Below are 23,571 nucleotides of genomic sequence, written 5' to 3'. Positions count from 1 at the left end.
TATCTTTGAGTTTCTTATTCGGCTGAGAAATAATGTTGGATTCAATATTCAATATCCAACATATGGCGAAAATAATAAATTTGACCAAATATATTATTTTTATATCGTATACGCAAATATAGTTTTAATTAATTAATTATTTACTGCGGAAGTTATTGACCGCTTGTACTATAGATTACAGCCCTTCGTATTAGGATTCATATTAAAAAAAAAGAAAGAAAGAAAAAGAAAAGAAAGAAAGAATCGCAATAAAAAAAGGGTTTCATCGTTATCAATATCAAATTCAGGATTGGAGTCAGCTGGGCTTTTCGGGTTCTTTTCAATGAGCCAGAGTATGAAGATTCTCTCATTTGGCAGAAAAAAGTAGAATCTCGAATTTTTTCAAGGAAAGTCGAGATTTTTACCTCTTTCTTCCCCCAAACTAGATAAATGAATACATTTTATTTATCAGCTTATTTATTAATAAAGAGAAAAACTGACCGTTGAATGCACGCAATTAGTAAATACGATGTACAGTCATGCCATAACTCATCTTTAAAAAATTCATTTTATTTGCAAATACTTCCGGTAGATGGAGCCACTATCTATACAAAGCCACTATACAAATTCCAGACTACTTTTGATCGGGATTAGTTGTGTAACATATACGGCATTATCGACAATATCTTCACATATTGAAGAAACAGAAAATCGTATGGCGATGACAATCACACTGTGATAGAAAGCCCAGGAAGAATTATTTATTATCGAATCCCGTATCCAATCTGGTACCGAATTTCCTAACACAAGGAGTTCTCTTTGTGGGATAGCATTCATTTAAATTATATAAATGAAGGAAATTCCGCGTAAACTGAAAAGCTTCAGTCACAATTCTTTGTGAAAGATAACGAATAAGTATGAGGTATGAATGTCAGTATCTTGTTGGACCTGTGGAATCATCAGGGTTTATCCTTAAAGGTGTCTGAGTATCGATATTTTAAGTCACATGGTGTCACATTCCTTCACTCCTTTCTGGAGGGGGGGGGTGAAACTGTGTACCTTGTGAGCGTCTAAGAGTACGTCCAAAATTCAACGAATGTCTGTAAAAAATAATCAATAAATAAACCGCATTCAGATTAGAAAATGAACGCCTGAACATATTTTAAAACAAGCTTCCGAACCAAAATCGATCCACCTCGTGAGTTAAAATGTCAACATTATGATTCGCAATTCTGAACTTTAAACAGAAATAAATTCATAGGGGAAAGATTAAAGGGCAATTTTTTCTTGTGTTTAAATACACGAATCATTTTTAAAATTTGACGTAGAAGAGGAACCATCTGAAAGGATATAAGATTTTGTGGAAGAAATCAGAGCTCCCCATTTTTTTTTTTTTATTTAAATAAAGATGGTCCAAATAAGAATGTCTCTTCTGTGCGAATTATCTTGGCATCGTAGCGGAATAAATCATTCATTTAATAATCTTCCCATATCAGGAAGAGCAATAAAAACAAGAAAAACACAAAGGCTGAATATTCCTTTCTCGGTGAACTATAAAAGAAAGTTATTGACCGACAAAAATAAAGTCATAACAATAAATAAATAGAAAGAAATAAAAACGATTCCCTGCTCGAGCATGTTCGATGGTGGAAATTCAAGGGAAAAACGAAAAGAAAAAAAAAGTGCTTAACATGGAATTTGAATAATTGTCGATTATATTTTGTAACAGCAGAAAGCGATCAACAAACAGAACTGCCCTCTTTGTAGTTTAGCTGTTTAAGGTCACCCGTCAGACATAAAATGCGTCTGAAAGAGAGAGAGAGAGAGAGACTAAACTACTCTTTATGTACATTGGTAATCTTTAGATATTTTTGTAACAAGTTGAGCTGTTGCTTTGCCTTACACCTATAATTTTTTATAGGTGTAATGCTTTAAATAATTTGGAAAAGTTTTGATTGTAAACAAAATTCCAACCTTTCAAATTTTAAATATTTCTATTTTTAAAATGTCCGTATTCTGAAATCACTTCTCCGATTTTCAGAATTTCCAGCTTTTTATTTTCTATATTTTTTTCTATATTTTGAAATTCTCCGAGCCAATTAAATGCTTTCCTATCTATCACTACTGGCCTGAAGCAAGAAATTAAAAAACTGACAAGCAAAACTATAGAAATAGGAAGCACCAATCTGAAACTGTATATCGAGCTTACATTCATTAGGTAGATATACATCCGGGCCACTGAATTAAAAATCTTTATGCAGATGTAGGTAACATCTGCATAAAGATTTCACTTACGCAACATATATGCAAAACACTTGGTCAGTGCGTGACCACGTGTTGTAGGCAACTATTCAAGAATATTTGTGGTCAGTAATCATCAATAGTGTCGATCGCAATGAGCAAAACAAAGGATCTTTCGGAGTTCGATAAATTGTTGTGGGTTCCAGTCTGGCTGGAACCACGACTTTGAAAACAACAGAGTTCACTGGTTTCTCAAAAGTGAGATATCCTGGGTGTTTAATCAGTGGAAAAATGAACCACATTGCTTGTTTAAGAGGCGTAATTGTGGTCCTAATGCAGTCTGTCAAGAACGAAATCGCTGCTGTCTGAGATGTGTACGTCCAAACAGAATTTCCTGCGTGCAGCAATTCGCTGAATCATTTAATGAAAGCTGTTCCCGACCCAGAACTTACTGAACTACAGGCAGGGAATTGAAGAGAATCGGTATTGGCTGGCGCATGCCTATACGCAGCCACTGTATTAAATAGAATTTCCTATTTCAGTGGCCAGTATGTGCGGTATATAGGAGTTAAAGTAATGGTTAATAACCTTATCCTCGAAATTGTTAGTTTTTATGAAGAGCCAGCGGCCACAGAAACAAAAACAAGCACATAATTATGAAACGTAGCAACTAAAGACAAACCACTGGAAAGTGGTAAGGGCATCAGTTATAATCTTACAAACTAAGCACTGGTGTCGTCAATGAACTTTCCGAAGATAATGAAACAGACTTATGACAAGCATATAGAATGAAACTTGAAACATTTGTGGTTTTCAGCCGAGAAATGTGCACATGAACTCCACTACAGTTATCCATGAATTTAAAATGGGAAAAGAAGATGCATCTTGCACATACGACTGATCAAATGCTCCACTGAACTTTATCAGAGTCGCACTAGACAACAAAACTTACTTATATAAATATACTCATGGCTGTGGAATCTAATATTTGCGAAGTCAAAAGGTTTAATCCGACAAAAGGACTTTTTTCTAGACTTTGTGTTCTCAGCTAGTTCCCAAGTTTGTCATCTTTGGAGCAGGCAAGAAGATTTTCTCCGGATTTTTAATCGTTCAACTCAAAAAAATGATTGACCATCGAACTCGCACTGTTTAAGACAATAATACCAGTTAAAGATCAGAAACACGGCATAGCTGCAGTGTGCAATCGGAATAAGTGTCCTCAAGGGGTGCATAGGATACTACGACAGTGTTACATGAAATCCGACAATGCTTACTATCTTCCTATCGTCAATTTCTCTCCAAATTAGCCTATCTTCCAGAACTCCAATATGAGAGATCGTATATTTTTCTCTTCCTCCGGATCTTTTTCCTGCCATCATCGAATCAAATAGTTGCTTTGCTAATCTTTCTTCACCATACAGTTTAAGTAACCATACCACTTGAGATTCCTAATATTTTCATTTTGACTATAATTATGCTACTGGTGCCACCTGCTGAGGTCAGAAGCATTACAAGAATTGTAAGAAAAGCTGATTACGAAACGAAACTGGCTTTGTAATCCAAACACAACCAAGATGAATTATTCTATTATTAAGCTGCAAGTAAAGGAAACAAAAGAAATAATGTGGAAGTATAACTCTTCTCAATGCAGATGATATGTGGTAGCAAAAATATAGAAGAGATTGTTCAGCTACTCGTAATGAGTACCCATTTTGTTAAAGGCTGTCCAACTGATGTATGCAACATAGTGAGAAATGCGATCTCTACATTGGACTTAAAAACTTAGATGTGTCAGGAGGAAGAGGAGCTACTAGAGCTGTTGCATAAATAAACTGGATAAGAATGTTTCAGTAGGATTTGATCGGATATCAGCAGGGAAGTTAAAAGACTGTTCAGTGGATCTGTCTTTACATTCAACCTAATTGCACAGTTTGAGTCACCGCACAGGAATGATTCTACAAGAGCCGAAAGAATGTACGATAAACCTATCGCACAAGGGTGATGCAAGGACTGACGTGTAACTATCGACCTATTACAATCACTCAGTTTGCAAGGTTTCCAATAGACTGAAAATAGAAAAGGTTTGAGAAAGAGAAAATGTATACATCTATACTTTGAAGTCATCTGAGTAGATTTACTAGGGGAAGTTTGAGCAACTTATTCACATCTTAGAATGTTACGGTGCTTTAAAGAGGAGATAATGAATATTCGAAGCTTGACAGGATACAGCATGGAACGGATACATACGTTTGAAGATCTGAGAGTATTTTATGACCAGTTATCTTGTAAAAAAAGATGGGTGACTGATCAAAATGTGGTGTATGGATATGTGAGTCTGTAGAATTAAGTTAACCAGGGTGCACCACAAACTTTAATCCTTTGGCCCATTTCATTCAGTCTTTATATATGATCACATCCGGAAGAACTTGACAAGAGACAACTGTCTGCTGATAATGCCAAGATAGGCAGGTTAATCAGGTCACCAACTGAGCATTTGTTGAATAATTTGAATAAGCCGGAATTGTGAATAAGTGAAAATGGTTCTCAGGTCAATGACAGTGAACGTAAAATTACGCACTTTGATGTGATGTGTAATATAATAATAAGTATCACCCAGTGGTGTATAATCTTATGTGATTATGACAGAAGACTCTGATCAGGAGCGAGATCTTGGATTTTAAGAGGCTATACAGCGAACATTGCAAATGCAACACAGAGGATAATTGCACGAAGAGCCTTAGTACAACCTTTTGGACTCATGTGTGCAGATCTACTCTCCTGTGTTACAAAGTAATGCTGCTACAACAAAAAGGGTACAAAGAGAGTACTGGCAGAGTAGAGGGGAATCCATTTCATAATGCAAGGACAGACTTGAAATTCCTGCCCTGCAGATTCTACAAAAGAGATAAAGGAGTTATGATGGGGATCTTCAAAACTTTTGAAAGCATCACACAAAATAACGGCGGATGGAATTTTTCATTTCATGCAAGAAGAGTAGAGGGTTAAAGGGAAGGCATGGACAAAAAGGGTTTTCTAATGGAAACTCGAGTTTTTAATATGTAAGGCAATTTGTATCGACCGTAGAACTCCCATTAGTTCAGGCAATAATATAATTGCGATAGACCCAGATACAACTAAACTGCACTATTTGTCTTTCTGTCTTCACCAGATGCTGATTAAAATTACCGATACTCTAGGGCAGGAGTAGGGGAACTTTTTGCCTGTTACACCAAAATATATATATTTACGCTGGCGTTACTCCCTTGATTTGAAAGGGAGTAACGCCAAAAATCATAGATTATTTAAAAATCATATAAAAAATCATAGATTATTTAAATTCAAAAGGTTTATTGAATTTATTTATACGGAGAATACAATTATAAGTATAAAAAGTATAAAATAAATTAATATCATCATTATGAAACAGAAGGATTTCTTTCAAAACCTTTTCACTTCAGGTTTTGGAGAAATGATGTTGTTTCATTTTTGAATACAATAACATCACAATTGGGGAATTTTGATGTCAGAGCAATTTGGATACTGTCTCCTGGGTCCAATCGATTTCTCGGCTTTGTTTGCAAATTCATTAGAGTGGAAAATCCTTGTTCGCAAAGGTAGGTTGTTGCAAAAGGCATCAGCTTTTTGACTGCCTCCTCATGTGCAATTTTGAAAGCCTTTGCAGCTATTGACATCCAAAAATAGGACAGATCTGCTTTGTTTTCAAATTCAATACGTGCTTCATTATTGGATCGAAGTTCAAAAATGCCTCTGCCAACCCTTGAGGCTCTTCTGGTACATCAGCAATTTCACATTTAAAGGGATCTACAACCCAACTGACAGTATGTGGATCAAGATCTGGAAAGTAATCAGAGAACCGCTCTTGGAGTTTTGTAGAATGCCTTATGACCGTATCCTTGATGTCTTCAAAAGTAATATTTTCACAATATTCCAAAAACAAAGCTAACTTTGAAAAGGCAGCTATCTTGTTTTGTTCTGCTTTCTGTCTCCAATATAAAGGCTTTGATCCAAACGCTAAAATCTTTTCTCTGGCTGAAATTATATTGATGTTTTTTTCTTGCAATTCTTCGTTCAATGCATTCACATATTCAAAAATATCAGCTAAATATGGTAGATGTGCAACCCACGAGGAGTTTGTAAACTTATCTGCGAGAACATGCTTTTGATCAACCATAAAAATTACAAGTTCAGTTTTGAGAGCTCACACTCGGTTCAGAACATTTCCACGTGAGAACCACCTCACTTCTGTATGATGAAGTAGGTCTGTATATTCAGCCTCACCGTCTTTACATAATTCACGAAATAGTCGCGTGTTTATTGCATGGCATTTGACAACATTGACAACCTTGAGAAAATCATGCATGAAGGCTTCCAGTGCAGGTTCCAAATGTTTCACAAGCAGTGCCTGGCGATGGATCATACAGTGGTTAACTTCAATTTTTGGATTATTCTCTCTTGCCAAAGCTGAAAAACCACTTATATGACTCAACATAGCTGGTGCTCCATCAACAGACACAGCAATGCAGTCTTCCCACTTTAAATTAACGTTATTAAAGTATCATTAACTTTATTGAAGACATCAATTCCACGAGATCGCAACTCGAGAGGAGAACAAAACAACAATTCCTCATCAATTGCATGTAACCCTTTGTAGCGAACATACACCATCAGTTGCGAATTACTACTGACATCTATAGTCTCATCAAGCTGAATAGCAAAGCATTTACTCTCTTTTATTGAAGAAATAACTTGCTCATTCACATTTTCTGCTAAAATAGAAATTCTTTCTTTCACAACTTTTGCAGACAAGGGCACTGAATTTAGTTTCATGGCTTCTTTCTGAACACATAATCTCTACCATTTTCAAAGCTGCTGGTTTAACCAATTCCTCACCAATAGTATATGGTTTCTTGTTTCAGGAAATCAACCAGGCCACTTCAAAGCTAGCCTTTGATGCTCAACGTTGATCGAATGTACCTTTCAAGTTGCTGTCCAGTCTTTGTCTTTTGACAGACATTTCCAAATTTACAAAGTATTTCCGCGGTTTGGAAGACAGATGTGGGTGCAAATTATCCAAGGGTTTCTTCAAATGACTCTTTTAGAAAGATTCTCAGTCAGTACTTTCAAACAGACAACACACTCTGGTTTCATTATTCCTTTGTCTTCTATTTGTGTAAACCCATAATTGAGGAACTCTTCCTGGTCTATTCTTTTTCTAATTGATGTCATCTGAAGGGTAAAAAAGACAGTGATTTAATCTAAGTTTTATAAACTTCATTTAAATTTACAATAATTTATTGGTAAACGTGGCACTAAGACATGTCCCCAAGATGAAGGCAGTATTTAATTATTTTATTGATCATCGAAAATTAATCGAGCAAGGAGAAAATATATTAATCAAATTATCGAACTAACATAAAACCAAAATATGGTTAATAAATGAAAATCTTATACTTAAAATAAAACTAATGAAATAAATTAAATTAAATAACGACTTAAATCGACTTAAACAAAGCAAAAACACGTGTCAAAAATAAGGTTAAGGCGGGTAATAGACAACTGACAAATAATATCTGCTTAGCCACTTGACAACGCCTTATCATCCAAGTTGTTTGGAGTTCAACATGGCGTGACGTCTCCTAAACAGATAGGTGAGATAGGTGACCCTAGAGTCAAGGGTCACTTATCTCCGATTGGCTAGCAGTGGAGGTTAACTGCTTCCAACTATCATAATTATTATTCCACTCTCGTCATCTATTCCCTATCAGGAATAAAAAGTGTTATCAGAATAATAATAAAAATATTCTTAATAATAATATTTATTAATAGTACTAGTACTATTAATAAATATTATTATACGATAGAGTGCCAAGGCAAGAAGTCTGGAGGTGGCTGAGGGAGAAGAAAGTGCCGGAGAAATATGTCCGGTTGGTGTGGGAAATGTACAGAAATGTGAAGACAAGTGTTCGGACCTGTTTGGGACAGACAGAAAATTTTCAAGTAACAGTTGGCTTGCATCAAGGGTCAGCATTAAGTCCGTTTCTGTTTAATATTGTGATGGAGGTGGTAACAGAGGAGGTGAGAGAAGATGCGCCTTGGACAATGTTGTATGCAGATGACATCTTACTGTGTGTAGATTCAAGAGAAGAAGCGGGAACTAAACTGGAAAGATGGAGAAAAGTACTGGAAGAGAGAGGTATGAGACTGAGCAGAAGTAAGACAGAGTATATGTGTTGCGCAGTGGGCGGTGGCCAGGAGACAGATCTGGAGCTGGAAGGAAATGTCATCAGGAAGGTGAGAGACTTTAGATACTTAGGTTCAACAGTGGAAGAAGATGGAGGAGCTGAGAAGGAAGTGGGATGCAGGATACAAGCAGGTTGGAGGAACTGGAGGGAGATGGCTGGAGTGTTATGCGATAAGAGGGTGCCGATCAATCTGAAAGCCAAAATTTATAGGACAGTAGTGAGGCCAGCTATGACATATGCTATAGAAACTGTGGCCCTGAGGAAAAATAACATCAGCAGGATGGAAGTAGCAGAGATGAGAATGCTTAGGTGGATGTGCGGTGTGACCAGAAAGGATCGTCTGAGAAATGACTATGTCAGGGGAACAGTGAAAGTTACGAACTTAGGAGCGAAAATAGAGGAGGCAAGGTTGAGATGGTTTGTTCATGTGATGAGGAGGGAGGACGAATATGTGGGAAGAAGGGTCATACAGATGGATGTGCAAGGAAGGCGGAAGCGTGGGCGGCCAAAGAAGAGATGGAGGGAGCTGGTAGAAGAGGACTTGAAGATGAAGAACTTGGATGTGGTGACAGCCCAAGACAGGAGGATGTGGAGGAAACTCATTACAAACAGTGACCCCACTTAAGTGGGAGAAGCTGACGTTGTTGACTTTTTCTTCTTGCTAGCAGCTAGAATGCTATCTCTCCAGCGTTCACTGGTGAAGTGTGCGATGACTGGTCGCTCTTTACTTCGTAGTGGTGGTAGTAGTAACCGAGGGCCACAAGGAAGTAAAGAGCGACCAGTCATCGCACACTTCACCAGTGAACGCTGGAGAGATAGCATTCTAGCTGCTAGCAAGAAGAAAAAGTCAACAACGTCAGACCTAAGTAATATGCATAACAAAACACTTTTCCCTAAATCTTTAAATCTTTAATTAAATCTATTTCCTGGAGTACTGTGCGACCACAGATCCGAGACCCTCAGTTGGCTCGGTGTCAAGAAGAGTCAATTCATGTTGAAGGGGAGAAATGAAGAAGGCGATGTACGAATTCGTTACCAATACGCGAAATCACGTGCATAAGCGTAAAATTTCCCAACTGTTATACAAGCAAAATAGTTGACACTTTAAACACTTCAATGTTCATAAAAGAAATGTTAATTTTCCGACGTCTAATAATAAACAATTCATCCCACAAAATGGATTTATTGCCCAATCATCGGAATGGATTCTCCTTCTTCTGACATGCGTACAAATGTTGAAGGGTCTTTCATTTGTGGGCGCACAGTACATTTCCATCAATGTGCTACACAGCTTGTAATCTGTTTATCCCAAAATGCATAACTTTTTATTTATTTCGTATCCAAACAGAAGTGGTACAGTAGTGAGTAAGTGGGTCTACATTATTTACAGCAAATTAGGATACATTAAAAATGAGAACATCTTAAATTTGGTTGGTGAATTACACAGGGACTAGTACGTAAAATATGAAGGAAAAAGAAACTATACATAACTTATATACAATAAATATGGTCAGATATTCCTCCAGTATCTTGCGCAATCAACTGCTCTTTCTGTACAGGATATAAGGTCCTCTTTTGTGCAAGGCGATTGTAGAAGGGGACAAGATAGAAAGTGTTCCATGGACTGAGTTGTCTCGCACTCACAATTATTTGGTCCAATGAGGTAGCCCCATTTGATGAGGTTTTATTTGCAGCGTCCTGTCGTTCGAAGTCTGTTGAGGCTTTTCCAAGCATTCAAGTACAAGTGGGTACCACGTGGAAGATGGTCGGCTGTTGAAATACCAGTATTATTCTCAGAGTATAGTGAACCATTGTTGAAGACTTGTCTCTGGAGGGATTTTAGGTGGTTCAACAGTTGCTAGGAAGCTATGTCGGGTTCTTAGTCTTTGTGGCACTGTGATCTGGCCGAAAGGTGGGTGGCATTCATCATTCATTTGTCTTCTTTCGTCAGCTGAGAATGCAGATCTTCGAATTGAAGGTGGGGAGGGGGTGAATACCAGCCATTGCGTAACTTTACATCTCCATATTAAACGGACAACCGTTATGTTTTGCCTCTGCTGACTGCCTATTTAAATTGTCCTGTAAGCTCTTCTCATTGCCTTCATTAACTATTACCTTACCTAATTTATCATCATCAAAAACAACTAAACATTACCTTTAAGGTTATTTCCTATATCATTTATGTACAAATGAAACAGCAGTGGTCCTCGTACTGAACCTTGCGGCACACAAATAGTCACCTGCTTTTGCCTTGATTCTGCGCTCTATATAACACTTTTTCACATCTGTCCAGCAGAAATCCTGTTATCCACATAACCAGAGTTATATCCATTCCCATTTGTTCTAATTTCTGTAACAGAGTTCCATGTGGTATCCTTCAAATGCCTTTACAAAATCCACCAAAATTATTGTGGAGCTACTTCCTTTATCCAACTCAGCCGTCACTCTGTTATAAAAAGCCAGTAAAATTCGGTGTATCGAAGTACATCAAGGTATGTGTTAGTGGTTGAAGAAGCATGGTCAACAGTATTTATGTGAATGTCTCCTATTAGGATAAGCCAATGTGTTGTACGGGATTCAAAGCCACTTAGCCCTTATTCTAATTCATGCAGATAGCTGAGTTAATTATTATGTGCGGGTCTGTATATTATGTTTATTGTGTATTTGATGCTTTGTTTGTTGCTATTTGTGATTTAGAAAATTAGTTTCCGCATGTTCGGAACGAGTTTGTTTTTCGGTCACAGTGTATTTTTCTTTGATAAATGCCACGATGCCATCTCCTCTTGTTTGGTGTACATAAATTGTAGGTCTGGTTGTTATCCAAGTTATGTGCATACGTTTCTACAATGTTCATGCCAACTTCTGCAAGTATTAGTAAGTCTATATTTGTCAAGGTGTAAGTAGCATACCAGGCACTTCTGACCAGATCAAGATCAAGATAAGATAAGGAATTGTGATGTGATTGGTTGTTGATTTGATGACATCTTTGTGGGCGTGACGTCAATGTGATTGGAATGTTCGGAATTTCCCTGTGGGCATATGTGTCAATGGGTTGAGTTCTTGTATTTTGGTTCACGTATGGCATTATGGATGATGGTAGAGATAAGGATTCGTGTTGTGATTGGTGGTGCACTTCTGACCGAATGAAGATCAAGATAAGATAAGGAATCGTGACGTAAATGTTTGTTCTTGAGGGATGTAGATAAGTGACGTCATTTGTTAGTTGTAAATAAGGGACATCATTTGTTAGTTGTAAATAAGTGACGTTATTGTTTTGAATGGAAAAGGGAGATATATTAGAGATAAGGAATCGTGTCGTGATTGGTGGACACTTCTGACCAGATCAAGATCAAGATAAGATAAGGAATCGTGACATAGATGTTTGTTGTTATTGAGTTTAGAATGTTTGGAATTTCGCTCGGGCCCTCGTCTGTCGGGGACATCACGTGGTGTGTTTGGTGATATTTAGAGATAAGAATCGTGACGTTATGTGTTTGGAAATTTCTGGGGAACATATGTCTCTCTGTGATATCACATGGTGTTTTGGTTTGGCTATGGAATTGTAGGGCGATGTTTTTAAGATAAGATATCTTGGAATTTCCCAGGGTGACACACATCCGTCATTGTCGTCATGTTTTGTTTGGTTGTCTAAGGATGGCTGTACTAATTTCCAATACATTATGGGGTATTTCTTTCTTTCCTGTTAAAGGTGGGAATTCTTAGAGTAGAATAGAGTTGTGATGGCGTCCGTGTTTAGGTTTTCTGAATAATTTAATTATATATACTAATGTCACTCAAACATACAGTTTTTTTTTCTTCTATGGATGGTAGTACTAATTTCCAATACATTTTGGGGTATTTCTTTCCTGTTAAAGGGCGGGAATTCTTAGAGTAGAGTCTAGTGGCGGCTGTTTTTCGAGCTTTTCTGAATAATTTTATTATATGCTGGTGTCCCTCAAACATACACTTTTTTTTTTTTGCTCCAAAGTTTTCATTATCAGTTGGAGGTGACATTACTAAAAGATTATTGTCAAATGACAATATCTTTTTCGATTTAACGTTATCTTGTTTACAAATGTTTGGGTAATGGTGTTTTTTTTAGTTTACATGAAGCGGTATTTTAAAAGTAACGGAGACTTAAAAGGTTGCAATAACTTTTTTGTATGTAGTCTAGAAATTCTAATGATAATTTAAATTTACATACAGTTTTCCAGAATGATTCTTTTTAATGCAAATAGATATTCCAAAATAGTTGAATTTTTATCCACACCACAACACACAAAAACACAATCTTGAAAGAACGAAATTCTGTAATAATCTGAAAAGCTATTTGACCTTTGTTCCTTAGATTTCTGTCCGTTTGGTCCACTGTTAATTCCTTAGCATAGGGTCATACGATGTTTGATGTGACTATATGTTTTTAGCATTCACATGATTCGTTCATTGTGACACACATATCCTAAGTCGTGTGTGTTTCATGAGTAATAATCCGGAACCGAGCGGTAATTTCAAATCGTGGTATTAACCTTTTAAATGACTCATATTCTTCCTTTGATGTTTTGCGCGGTATTATCAGTTCGGGGGAAGTACGACTGTTTTCTATAGTTAAATATTTAATTAGATTACTATCCGATTGGTTCTCTGTTTAATTCCTTCCCACAGTTGCTCATGCTATGTTTTCCTAAGCTTGGTGGGAAAGTCTATGCACCTTTTTGTTTAGGGTAAGTGTAATTTCCTGTTTTGAATTCCGAGTGCTGTTAGGGTATGGAATTCTGACAAGTGAAATGATTTTTTTTTTCAAATTGAATGATTATTTTCTGTATTTTACTTTTAAAATTCAGTTCAATTACACATTCTAACAGAATAACTGAGCAAAATTAATGAATAAATAAAATGTATGTGAATTTATTTTCCAACACTGTAGATTTCTTATTAAGTCTTATCTTAAAGATATCTCTCTTATCCTGTCGCCAAATTGTTGTACCTAAGTGAGAAATCGTGTGTGTAGTAACGTGTTGGTTTAAAATATCTAATGGCTCTGTAAAATAACAAATTCTAGCAGAATTGTAACATTTCAGGTGAAATCTTCTCCATTAAAATTCTGGTTATTAATTTGATACCCGATTATTCCTTTTGCTTCCAAGAGTTGACAGTTTCTTGATATATTTGAGGGCTTGCATGAACAAATAAGACTTTCAATTCACTGAGTCAAAAAAAAAAAAAATCTGGTTAGTTTGTGGCATGAAATTTTACAAGGAAAAAAAAAAATGTTATGTCTTACTTAAATTTGTATTTTGACTGTTGTCCTCTCACCCCGACTCCTTTTTTTCACAGTAGGGATATTTATATATTTTAACACAATTATTATATTAGATATTCTTTCCAACACAAATAAATAATTATGTATTCTTATTTCAAATGAATATTAGCTCAGAAAGAAAGAAAGAAAATTGTAAAGAAAATAATGTTTACCTTCAAATAACTATTTTGGAATCACAGCAAGCAAGAAATTCATCACCTTTTCAAAGTTTTGAAATTCCTACCCATGGTATCATTTAAATGAAGAATGGTTCTGGCTATAAACTTTGTTAATGTTATTGATTTTTCTCTTCCAATGGCGGTCATTTTTTTTGATACATTCATGCTGATTCCTTGTTATCTGCACGCTACGATACCTTTTTATTTTCTACAACAAACGTTTTTTGAGTTTAAGTAATGTGATTGGCTAAAATATCAATTGTCTCTCTGTAAATAAACAAATTCTAACAGTCGTATTGTTTGAATTTGGTACGACTGTTTTTTTCTAGTTTGGTGAAGGTATCTACAGGTGTAGTAACAAAATTGTCACTTTTCAGTTCATTTGTACTTTATTCACCAACTATAACTATGTGTTGTCAAGATTTGAAAAAAAAAAAAAAGTTTCGACTGGCAGTGATATTTTTTAAACTTTTATCATGTACAAATATTTGAAAAGAAAAGAAAAAGGTACCTTCTTTTCTTTTTTACATAAAGCTATTTTAAGAGTTGGTAACGTGATGAGTTAAAATATCTTCACTCTGTAAAATAACCAAATTTTTATCTTACTTTGTGTGGGAAAAGGTAAAATTTGTATTTATGTTATCTGGAGAGTACAAACCTTTTTTCTATACCAAACTTTAAGAGTTTAAGTTACGTTTTGGGAAAAATTATCTGCTTTCTCTCTGTAAAATCACCAAATTCTAACAGGTAGGATTTTCGAGTATGCGAACGAAATGTTTACAGATAACTCAAACAATGTCAATAGGTAGCATTAGACAAATTTCTAAATAATTAATTACAGGATATCAGGTTTCCCATGTTCCTGGCATCAATTTCACAGTAGTGATTTTTTTTTTACAATAATTAAACAGAATTGCATTAAGGTATAAAGTTATGGATTTAATTATCAAATTCTAAACTGAATAACTGAGTAAAAATTTCACTGTTGAAAACACAACAACAACACACATCTTTGTTCATTTAAGTTTTACAAATGCTTATTTTATTTTGCTGAAATATTACTTACAAAGAAAAAAAAATCGAAACTTGTAATTACCTAAAAATATTTCACAATATTTAGTTCACACTATTTTCCTGATGAAAGAAAATTTCAAAGACCTTTGTGGTTTACTCATTATTTTACTTTATTGGACACAAACACCACAACACAACACATTACGATAGCTGCACTGGATTAACGAATTGCAGTAACTGAAAGACACTCGACTTGTGACTTAAACTGGTGTGATGGAGAACCAAACCCTTGTCATTTACTCCCTTTGTCTTGTGTGTCTGTCTCTTGAGGGGGGGGGGTAGTTATTGAGCAAGCGCTCGCCCTGTTCGGACTGTCTGTGTGGTTTATAGTTAGTTTTGGAATAGCAGGATAGTTTTGGGGCGTTTGTGTTTCATTGTATCATGTTCATTATAATCTGTTGCTGACCATATTAGTTGGTTTGGGTGGGTGGCTGCTTGTGTGAAGTAACTTGTGGCCGTTTGTTGGAGGAATTTGAGAATTGTCGGTATATTTGCTTCTCAATGGAGTTGTGTGTTTCGTACGAACCAAGGGGCGTCAAATGACATTCTTAGACATTTGTTTTGTATTGTTTGGAGTTTTTTGATGTTGTAAGGTGCTGTGTGACTCTACACGGGTGATCCGTATGTTATTATGGGTCTTATTATTGACTTGTAGATGAGTAGTTTGTTGTCTATGCTTAAGCAGCTGCGTCTGTTAGTTGTGGGTATGTTTGGGCTATGACTGTGTTTGCTTTGGCGCATATGTGTGCAATGTGGGTATTGAAGTGTAGTTTGAAGTGTAATTGAAAAGAACTCGACTCGATTGTTTTTCCTTATAGTACTGGTTACCTGACTATTTACCCTGACCGTTCCTTCCAAAATGAAACTTTCGCGCAGATGACTCACAGACATGTTTTCGCATGCTGGTGATGGGGGAATTAAAAACAGAGACCATACCAAATAACAGATTTGTAGTTTTGTGAATAAAGTAAAAATGAACTGATAAGTGACAATTTGTTACTACATCTGTAGATACCTTCATCAGACTAGAAAAAACAGTCGTACCAAATTCAAACAATACGACTGTCAGAATTTGATTATTTACAGAGACAAACAGCTGATATTTTAGCTAATCACATTACTTAAACTCAAAAACGTTTGTTGTAGAAAATAAAAAGGTATCGTAGCGTGCAGATAACAAGGAATCAGCATGAATGTATCAAAAAAAAAAAAAAATGACCGCCATTGGAAGAGAAAAATCAATAACATTAACAAAGTTTATAGCCAGAACCGTTCTTTATTTAAATGATACCAAATGATGAAAACAATATGCGTAGGAATTTCAAAACTTTGAAAAGGTGATGAATTTCTTGCTTGCTGTGATTCCAAAGTAGTTATTTGAAGGTAAACATTATTCTCTTTACAATTTTCTTTCTTTCTTTCTGAGCTAATATTCATTTGAAATAAGAATGCATAATTATTTATTTGTGTTGGAAAGAATATCTAATATAATAATTGTGTTAAAATATATGAATATCCCTACTGTGGAAAAAAAAAGAGTCGGGGTGAGAGGACAACAGTCAAAATACAAATTTAAGTAAGACCATAAATTTTTTTTTCTCCTTGTAATATTTCATGCCACAAACTAACCAGATTTTTTTTTGACTCAGTGAATTAAAAGTCTTATTTGTTCATGCAAGCCCTCAAATATATCAAGAAACTGTCAACTCTTGGAAGCAAAAGGAATAATCGGGTATTAAATTAATAACCAGAATTTTAGTGGAGAAGATTTAACCTGAAATGTTACAATACTGCTAGAATTTGGTTATTTTACAGAGCCATTAGATATTTTAAACCAACACGTTATAGTTCGCCCACCGATTAGAGGTCCCTCGACACTTCTGCGCATCTCAGAAAAAGGAGAACCCATTCCGATAATAGGGTAATCAGTCCGTATTGTAGGATGAGTTGTTTATTATTACCGGTCGGAAAATTAACTTCTCTTTTATGATTATTGTAGTTAACTATGTTGCTTGTATAACAGTTGGAAAATTTTACCTATAAAGCATGTGATTTTGCATGTTGGCGACCAATTCGGACATCTTTCATTTCTTTCTCCCCTTCAGCATGAATCGACTATTCTTGGAAAGACGCGAAGCAGGGACCTACAAACGGTGGGCTAACTATACTACACACACACACACACGATTTCTCACTTACGTACAACAATTTGGCGACTGGATAAGAGAGATATCTTTAAGATAAGATTTAATAAGAAATCTACAGTGTTGAAAAATAAATCCACATACATTTTATTTATTCATTAATTTTGCTCAGTTATTCTGTTAGAATGTGTAATTGAACTGAATTTTAAAAGTAAAATACAGAAAATAATCATTCAATTTGAAAAAAAAAATCATTTCACTTGTCAGAATTCCATACCCTAACAGCACTCGGAATTCAAAACAGGAAATTACACTTACCCTAAACAAAAAGGTGCATAGACTTTCCCACCAAGCTTAGGAAAACATAGCATGAGCAACTGTGGGAAGGAATTAAACAGAGAACCAATCGGATAGTAATCTAATTAAATATTTAACTATAGAAAAACAGTCGTACTTCCCCCGAACTGATAATACCGCGCAAAACATCAAAGGAAGAATATGAGTCATTTAAAAGGTTAATACCACGATTTGAAATTACCGCTCGGTTCCGGATTATTACTCATGAAACACACACGACTTAGGATATGTGTGTCACAATGAACGAATCATGTGAATGCTAAAAACATATAGTCACATCAAACATCGTATGACCCTATGCTAAGGAATTAACAGTGGACCAAACGGACAGAAATCTAAGGAACAAAGGTCAAATAGCTTTTCAGATTATTACAGAATTTCGTTCTTTCAAGATTGTGTTTTTGTGTGTTGTGGTGTGGATAAAAATTCAACTATTTTGGAATATCTATTTGCATTAAAAAGAATCATTCTGGAAAACTGTATGTAAATTTAAATTATCATTAGCATTTCTAGACTACATACAAAAAAGTTATTGCAACCTTTTAAGTCTCCGTTACTTTTAAAATACCGCTTCATGTAAACTAAAAAAAACACCATTACCCAAACATTTGTAAACAAGATAACGTTAAATCGAAAAAGATATTGTCATTTGACAATAATCTTTTAGTAATGTCACCTCCAACTGATAATGAAAACTTCGGAGCAAAAAAAAAAAGTGTATGTTTGAGGGACACCAGCATATAATAAAATTATTCAGAAAAGCTCGAAAAACAGCCGCCACTAGACTCTACTCTAAGAATTCCCGCCCTTTAAGAGGAAAGAAATACCCCAAAATGTATTGGAAATTAGTACTACCATCTATAGAAGAAAATGAAAATGTATGTTTGAGTGACATTAGTATATATAATTAAATTATTCAGAAAATCCTAAACACGGGCGCCATCATAACTCTACTCTACTCTAAGAATTCCCACCTTTAAGAGGAAAGAAAAAATACCCCATAATGTATTGGAAATTAGTACACCCATCCTTAGACAACCAAACAAAACATGACGACAATGACGGATGTGTGTCACCCTGGGAAATTCCAAGATATCTTATCTCAAAAACATCGCCCACAATTCCATAGCCAAACCAAAACACTATGTGATATCACAGAGAGACATATGTTCCCCAGAAATTTCCAAACACATAACGTCACGATTCTTATCTCTAAATATCACCAAACACATCACATGATGTCCCCGACAGACGAGGGCCCGAGCGAAATTCCAAACATTCTAAACTCAATAACAACAAACATCCACGTCACGATTCCTTGTCTTATCTTGATCTTGATCTGGTCAGAAGTGTCCACCAATCACGACACGATTCCTTATCTCTAATATATCTCCCTTTTCCATTCAAAACAATAACATCACTTATTTACAACTCATAACAACAAACATCCATGTCACGATTCCTTATCTTATCTTGATCTTCATCTGCTCAGAAGTGTCCACCAATCACGACACGATTCCTTATCTCTAATATCATCCTTTCTATTCAAAATAATAACGTCTCTTATTTACAACTAACAAATGACGTCACTTATCTACATCTCATAACAACAAACATTCACGTCACGATTCCTTATCTTATCTTGATCTTGATCTTGTTAGAAGTGTCCCACTAATCACGACATGATTACTTATCTCAAATGTCATCCTTTCCATTCAAAACAATAACGTCACATATTTACAACTAACAAATGACGTCACTTATCTTCATCTCATAACAACACCCACGTCCCGATTCCTTATCTTATCTTGATCTTCATCTAATCAGAAGTGCACCACCAATCACAACATGAATCCTTATCTCTACCATCACCCATAATGCCATACGCGAACCAAAATACAAGAACTGAACCCATTGACACATATGCCGACAGGGAAATTCCTAACATTCCAATCGCATGACGTCACGCTTACAAGACGTCATCAAATCAACAACCAATCACGTCACGATTCCTTATCTTTTCTTGATCTTGATCTGGTCAGAAGTGCCTGGTATACTACTGGTGTAGTTCAGCAATGTTATCAATGTAACCCTGAGTTTCTTTATACTTCTTATGTTTGTGTGTATGATAATGAAGTTGGTATTGGTGGAAATGCTGTCTGTACATTTCTTCAAAGAATTTGAAAGTTATATTTTCTGACTGAATGTATTCGCCTCGATTTGGGATTTCCATGATATGGTTTTTGAAATAATTTTAAGTCTCGTTCTTACGGTGGGAAGAGATAATGTATTATATATTTGGTAGACGGCGTGTGTCGGATTCTCTTGCAATTATTTTAACTGGAGGATTTTCTTTCTATCTCTGTGAATCCTTAATTCACTGAAACTTGTAGTATTTCTCTGTTTTTGTTTTCCTTGCTTGGTATAAAAGATTTTTAAAGTACAGAGTCGAGTGTTCAGATATGTAAATTGGTGTTGGGAGATTCTTGTCAGTTAGGAGAGATGTTGTTGGCTTTCTTTTCTTGCTTACTGCTACAAGACGGTCTCTTAGACTTCTGCTGGTTAAATGAGTGATGATTTGTGGTGGTATCTCTTTGTTTTTTATGTGGGCCTCGGTTAACAGAAGTGACGTCTGTGGTTGCGACTGGAATGCCAATTTCAGTACAAATGCCAATCAATTGCACTATGGTGCTTAAATCTTTTGTCTTTTGTTTTGGTATACCTTCTACTTGAAGTTCTTTTTTCGTTCTTTTTGTAGGATGTGCTCGATTTGGCACTTGAGGGTGTTTACCTCTTTCCACATTCTTCATTTTCGAGCTTGAGGTTTACTTGCGCTTCTATCGCTACCGTTAATTTCGTCTTTATGTCTCACACAGTTCCTAATATTATTTTATAGAGCTTATTATTGTACTGTATGTAATCTTCATACTCCTCGAATGTTTTGTTAATTTGTTCCATGTGTGTATTAAGCAAATCCTTAATCATGTGTTTCAATGAATCCAAGTTATCTTTTGAATCAGGAATGGACTTAAATTTTTGGATCAGGAATGGACTTACCTTGGTGTGCATCGTTGCTTTTGCTCGGTGTCTATTCTTTGTTCGTCATTTTCTCACGGTTGACAGCGCCATTCGATACGGTTCGCAGACACCTTTGTTTTCCACATGGTTTCCGAGCAACGCAGTAGGACCCCTTCGTCGCTTGGCACACTTGTTACAGGACAGTTTTGTTTAGTGACTTTCAATGTCCCGGTGTCGTTTGAACTTTCTTCCCCTGAGCAATTAGAAATTAGCTGATTTCGATGAATTATACATCTCTGTCTTCAGCGTGACACATACGAGTAGTATTACCTTGCAACTCTTATAAATTAAAAAGCTGAATTAAACCACTTTAAAACTATAAAAATGGGAGCAGTGATATCAGCATGCGTGCACTCGCATACTTACACAGCCTCTTATTATCAATAATAATAATAATTTTTTTCACATTTTTATTATTTCTCACATAAATTACAGACATTATAGGAACACAATTATGCATAACAAATACTTTCTCGTACATAAAGTTTTTTTAAAATAATAATACTAACAATAACTGTTTACAACGTATATTATTATAATATTCATAATGATGATTATTGCAGATGTTTCTTTGCAATTTTACACTCTATATATACAATATCAATGGATATAATCACTCTATATTGCATACTTTTGTTACAATTATTACATACATTACATACATTTGATTACATATGATACTTACATTACATACATTAGTTTACATGTGATACGTACATTACATCCATTCGTTTACATGTGATACGTACATTACATGCATTTGGTGACATCTTGGATGAGAACTAATTTCTCTGCTTTCGCCCTCGAAGCGTATATGTAAGCTTATCTCAGGATGACACCAGTTGGTTATTATTTATTGTTTTTCTTTTGCTGTGTTGGGAAGCTACGAAATCTATGATTGAGAAATTCGCGTGCACGCACACGCACACACGCACGCACGCACGCACGCGCACACACACACACACACACACACACACACACACACACACACACACACACACACACACACACACACACACACACACAATAACTTGGAATGTATTGATGCGTCGCTGAACTGGAAGCCTGAACGAATATATTGTGTTTCATTAAGATTGTATGGTATTTTGGGTGCGTGTTTCTTGTTCGTAGTATGTCCTTAGAGCTCTTTTCAGTCTATTGTAGTTTGTAAGGTTAATAATAATAATAATTACCCATTTTCTCCAATATCTTGCAAAGGCAGCTGGTCAGAACAATAAGTCGATAATTATTTGCTTGTGCTGGATCCTTTCCTTGTTTTGAAATAGCAACAACAACTGACTTATTCCAAGAATCTGGAGACTCTTCCTCTGCAAGCATTTTGTTGTGTATTAAGAGAGATCGACAGAAGATGGTTAAAGATGTGTTATCATTTCATAATGGATATCATCGAGACCTTCTGAATTAGCGTGAGACAGTAAAAAAAATCGTTTTTACTCTCTCCTTAACAAATGACCGACAGAAACGACCAAGCCTATTGATAGAAAAATTTGGCGCTGTTTCTCTTGTTGAAATTTCTCATGTTTCAATATTGAAAATTCAGTGGTATATGAAGGTATTGCTAAAATTATGGCAAAGGTTTCTACCATTTTGTCCGCAGTTGTGATCAGCAATGACATATCCATTACGGTCCAGGGGAGATAATCGCATCTTTCTGTATCTACCTTTCATTTTCCAAATTTTATCCCTTATAATTTTTTCACTGGCTATTTGATTAATTGATGAGCTAAATTAGATCCAAGATTACTTTTGACTCTAACGTCTGACATGACGTGCTTTAGCCCGGTTATGCATAAAAAGTATTGAGTTCGATGTGATGGGGAATCTACGAAATATACCCTATGATCTTTGTTGGCTGCCTGGCATTCTCATTTCCACTAAGGTTTTGGACAGAAACTGATTGCAAGATTGCAAGATTAGAAAAGTGTTCCAGTCAGGATTGCGGGAAGAATGGCAGATCGCATATTGTAAGATTGATTGCAGATATGAGCGAGTAGGCATCTGGAAGAGAGTGTTGAGACTATTATTCAAAAGAGAGAATACGTTATCGTCAAGAAATTCGTTCAATGATACTGTTTTGTCTATTTGTGTTGACACTACACCTCATACTGTTGTACTTATTAAAGTCGCCTATAAGAAGTATGGATTCATGTGGTTGCAAAATAAGGTTATCAGAATCAATTTCATTTATCTTGGCAACCGGTGATAAATAAACTGAACATACTATAACAACAAATCCCAATAATAAGCGAATCTCTACTGTTTCCAGAGCAATATTAAGCTGGACGTGATGGATAGGCTAATGACTGTCGACTATGATAGATATGGAGATAGTCCTGCTCCTCCATGAGCAGGACTATCTCCGGTTCTGTTTTAACAGCAGGTGCTTGATAATATCGATATTCTGGAAAAACCCAGAATATCGATATTATCAAGCACCTGCTGACGACAGTCAGCAGGTGCTTGATAATATCGATTATAATATGAAACTGACGATATGAAACATATTTTAATATGAAACTGACGACAGTCAGTTTCATATTAAAATTTCTTGTTGTTTAGGCTTATTAAACGTGTCTGATTTCCGGGGATTGAGGACTTACCCTTCTGAGGTTTAGATTTTGGGAAGATGGACGACCAAAGTCCATCTCTTCCTCTAAAAATGGTGAAATTATCAAGCGGTGGCGTAGACATACGTTTTTGAGATGATCTTGACATTTTCTTGCTGCCATCTGCCATCTTCTCAGCATAAGATGATCTCAGAACATGTGTAGGGGCAGTTCACTTCTTTATTTTTTTTTTACATCCTGATGTGGTATAATTGTACTCTTTTAGTTTCTAACCGGGTGATAACTCCCTGACAGTTGGAACATTTAGCTTTCTTTGCAGAGCAAGATTTGTTATCATAATCTTTACTACCACATCGGGCACAGGCGGTA

At 35.8% G+C, this 23,571-nt stretch overlaps 2 protein-coding genes across 2 annotated transcripts; both read right to left on the bottom strand.

Annotated features, from left to right (window-relative positions):
- Positions 1-5,902: 5,902 nt before the first annotated feature.
- On the bottom strand, positions 5,903-6,412 carry LOC150094070 (protein ZBED8L-like). Its single transcript, XM_090412945.1, has one exon. The coding sequence runs from the start codon at positions 6,410-6,412 to the stop codon at positions 5,903-5,905; it is 510 nt and encodes a 169-aa protein (XP_090269071.1).
- Positions 6,413-6,439: 27 nt separating this feature from the next.
- LOC150094069 (protein ZBED8L-like) lies at positions 6,440-23,364 on the bottom strand. The gene is made up of 2 exons (XM_090412944.1): positions 23,236-23,364; positions 6,440-6,772 (listed from the first exon to the last, which is right to left on the bottom strand). Exons 1-2 carry the CDS (start codon positions 23,362-23,364, stop codon positions 6,440-6,442), a joined length of 462 nt encoding a protein of 153 aa, XP_090269070.1.
- Between the last annotated feature and the right edge of the window lie 207 nt (positions 23,365-23,571).

Source organism: Typopeltis vanoorti, chromosome 23 (assembly GCF_054136105.1).
Source record: "Typopeltis vanoorti isolate ZY-2024b chromosome 23, IOZ_Tvanoo_1.0, whole genome shotgun sequence".
NCBI lineage: Eukaryota > Metazoa > Arthropoda > Arachnida > Uropygi > Thelyphonidae > Typopeltis > Typopeltis vanoorti.
The sequence above is the reverse complement of the archived record's forward strand: the minus strand, read 5'-3'. Positions and strand labels throughout refer to the sequence as shown.

Excerpts from the sequence above, each read along its gene's own strand:
- LOC150094070 (XM_090412945.1), bottom strand. The coding sequence starts at position 6,412 with ATGGTTGATCAAAAGCATGTTCTCGCAGATAAGTTTACAAACTCCTCG.
- LOC150094069 (XM_090412944.1), bottom strand. The coding sequence starts at position 23,364 with ATGGCAGCAAGAAAATGTCAAGATCATCTCAAAAACGTATGTCTACGC. Across the intron at positions 6,773-23,235 it reads AAAATCTAAACCTCAGAAGG|TGGGAAGACTGCATTGCTGT; the intron begins GTAAGTCCTCAA and ends GTTAATTTAAAG.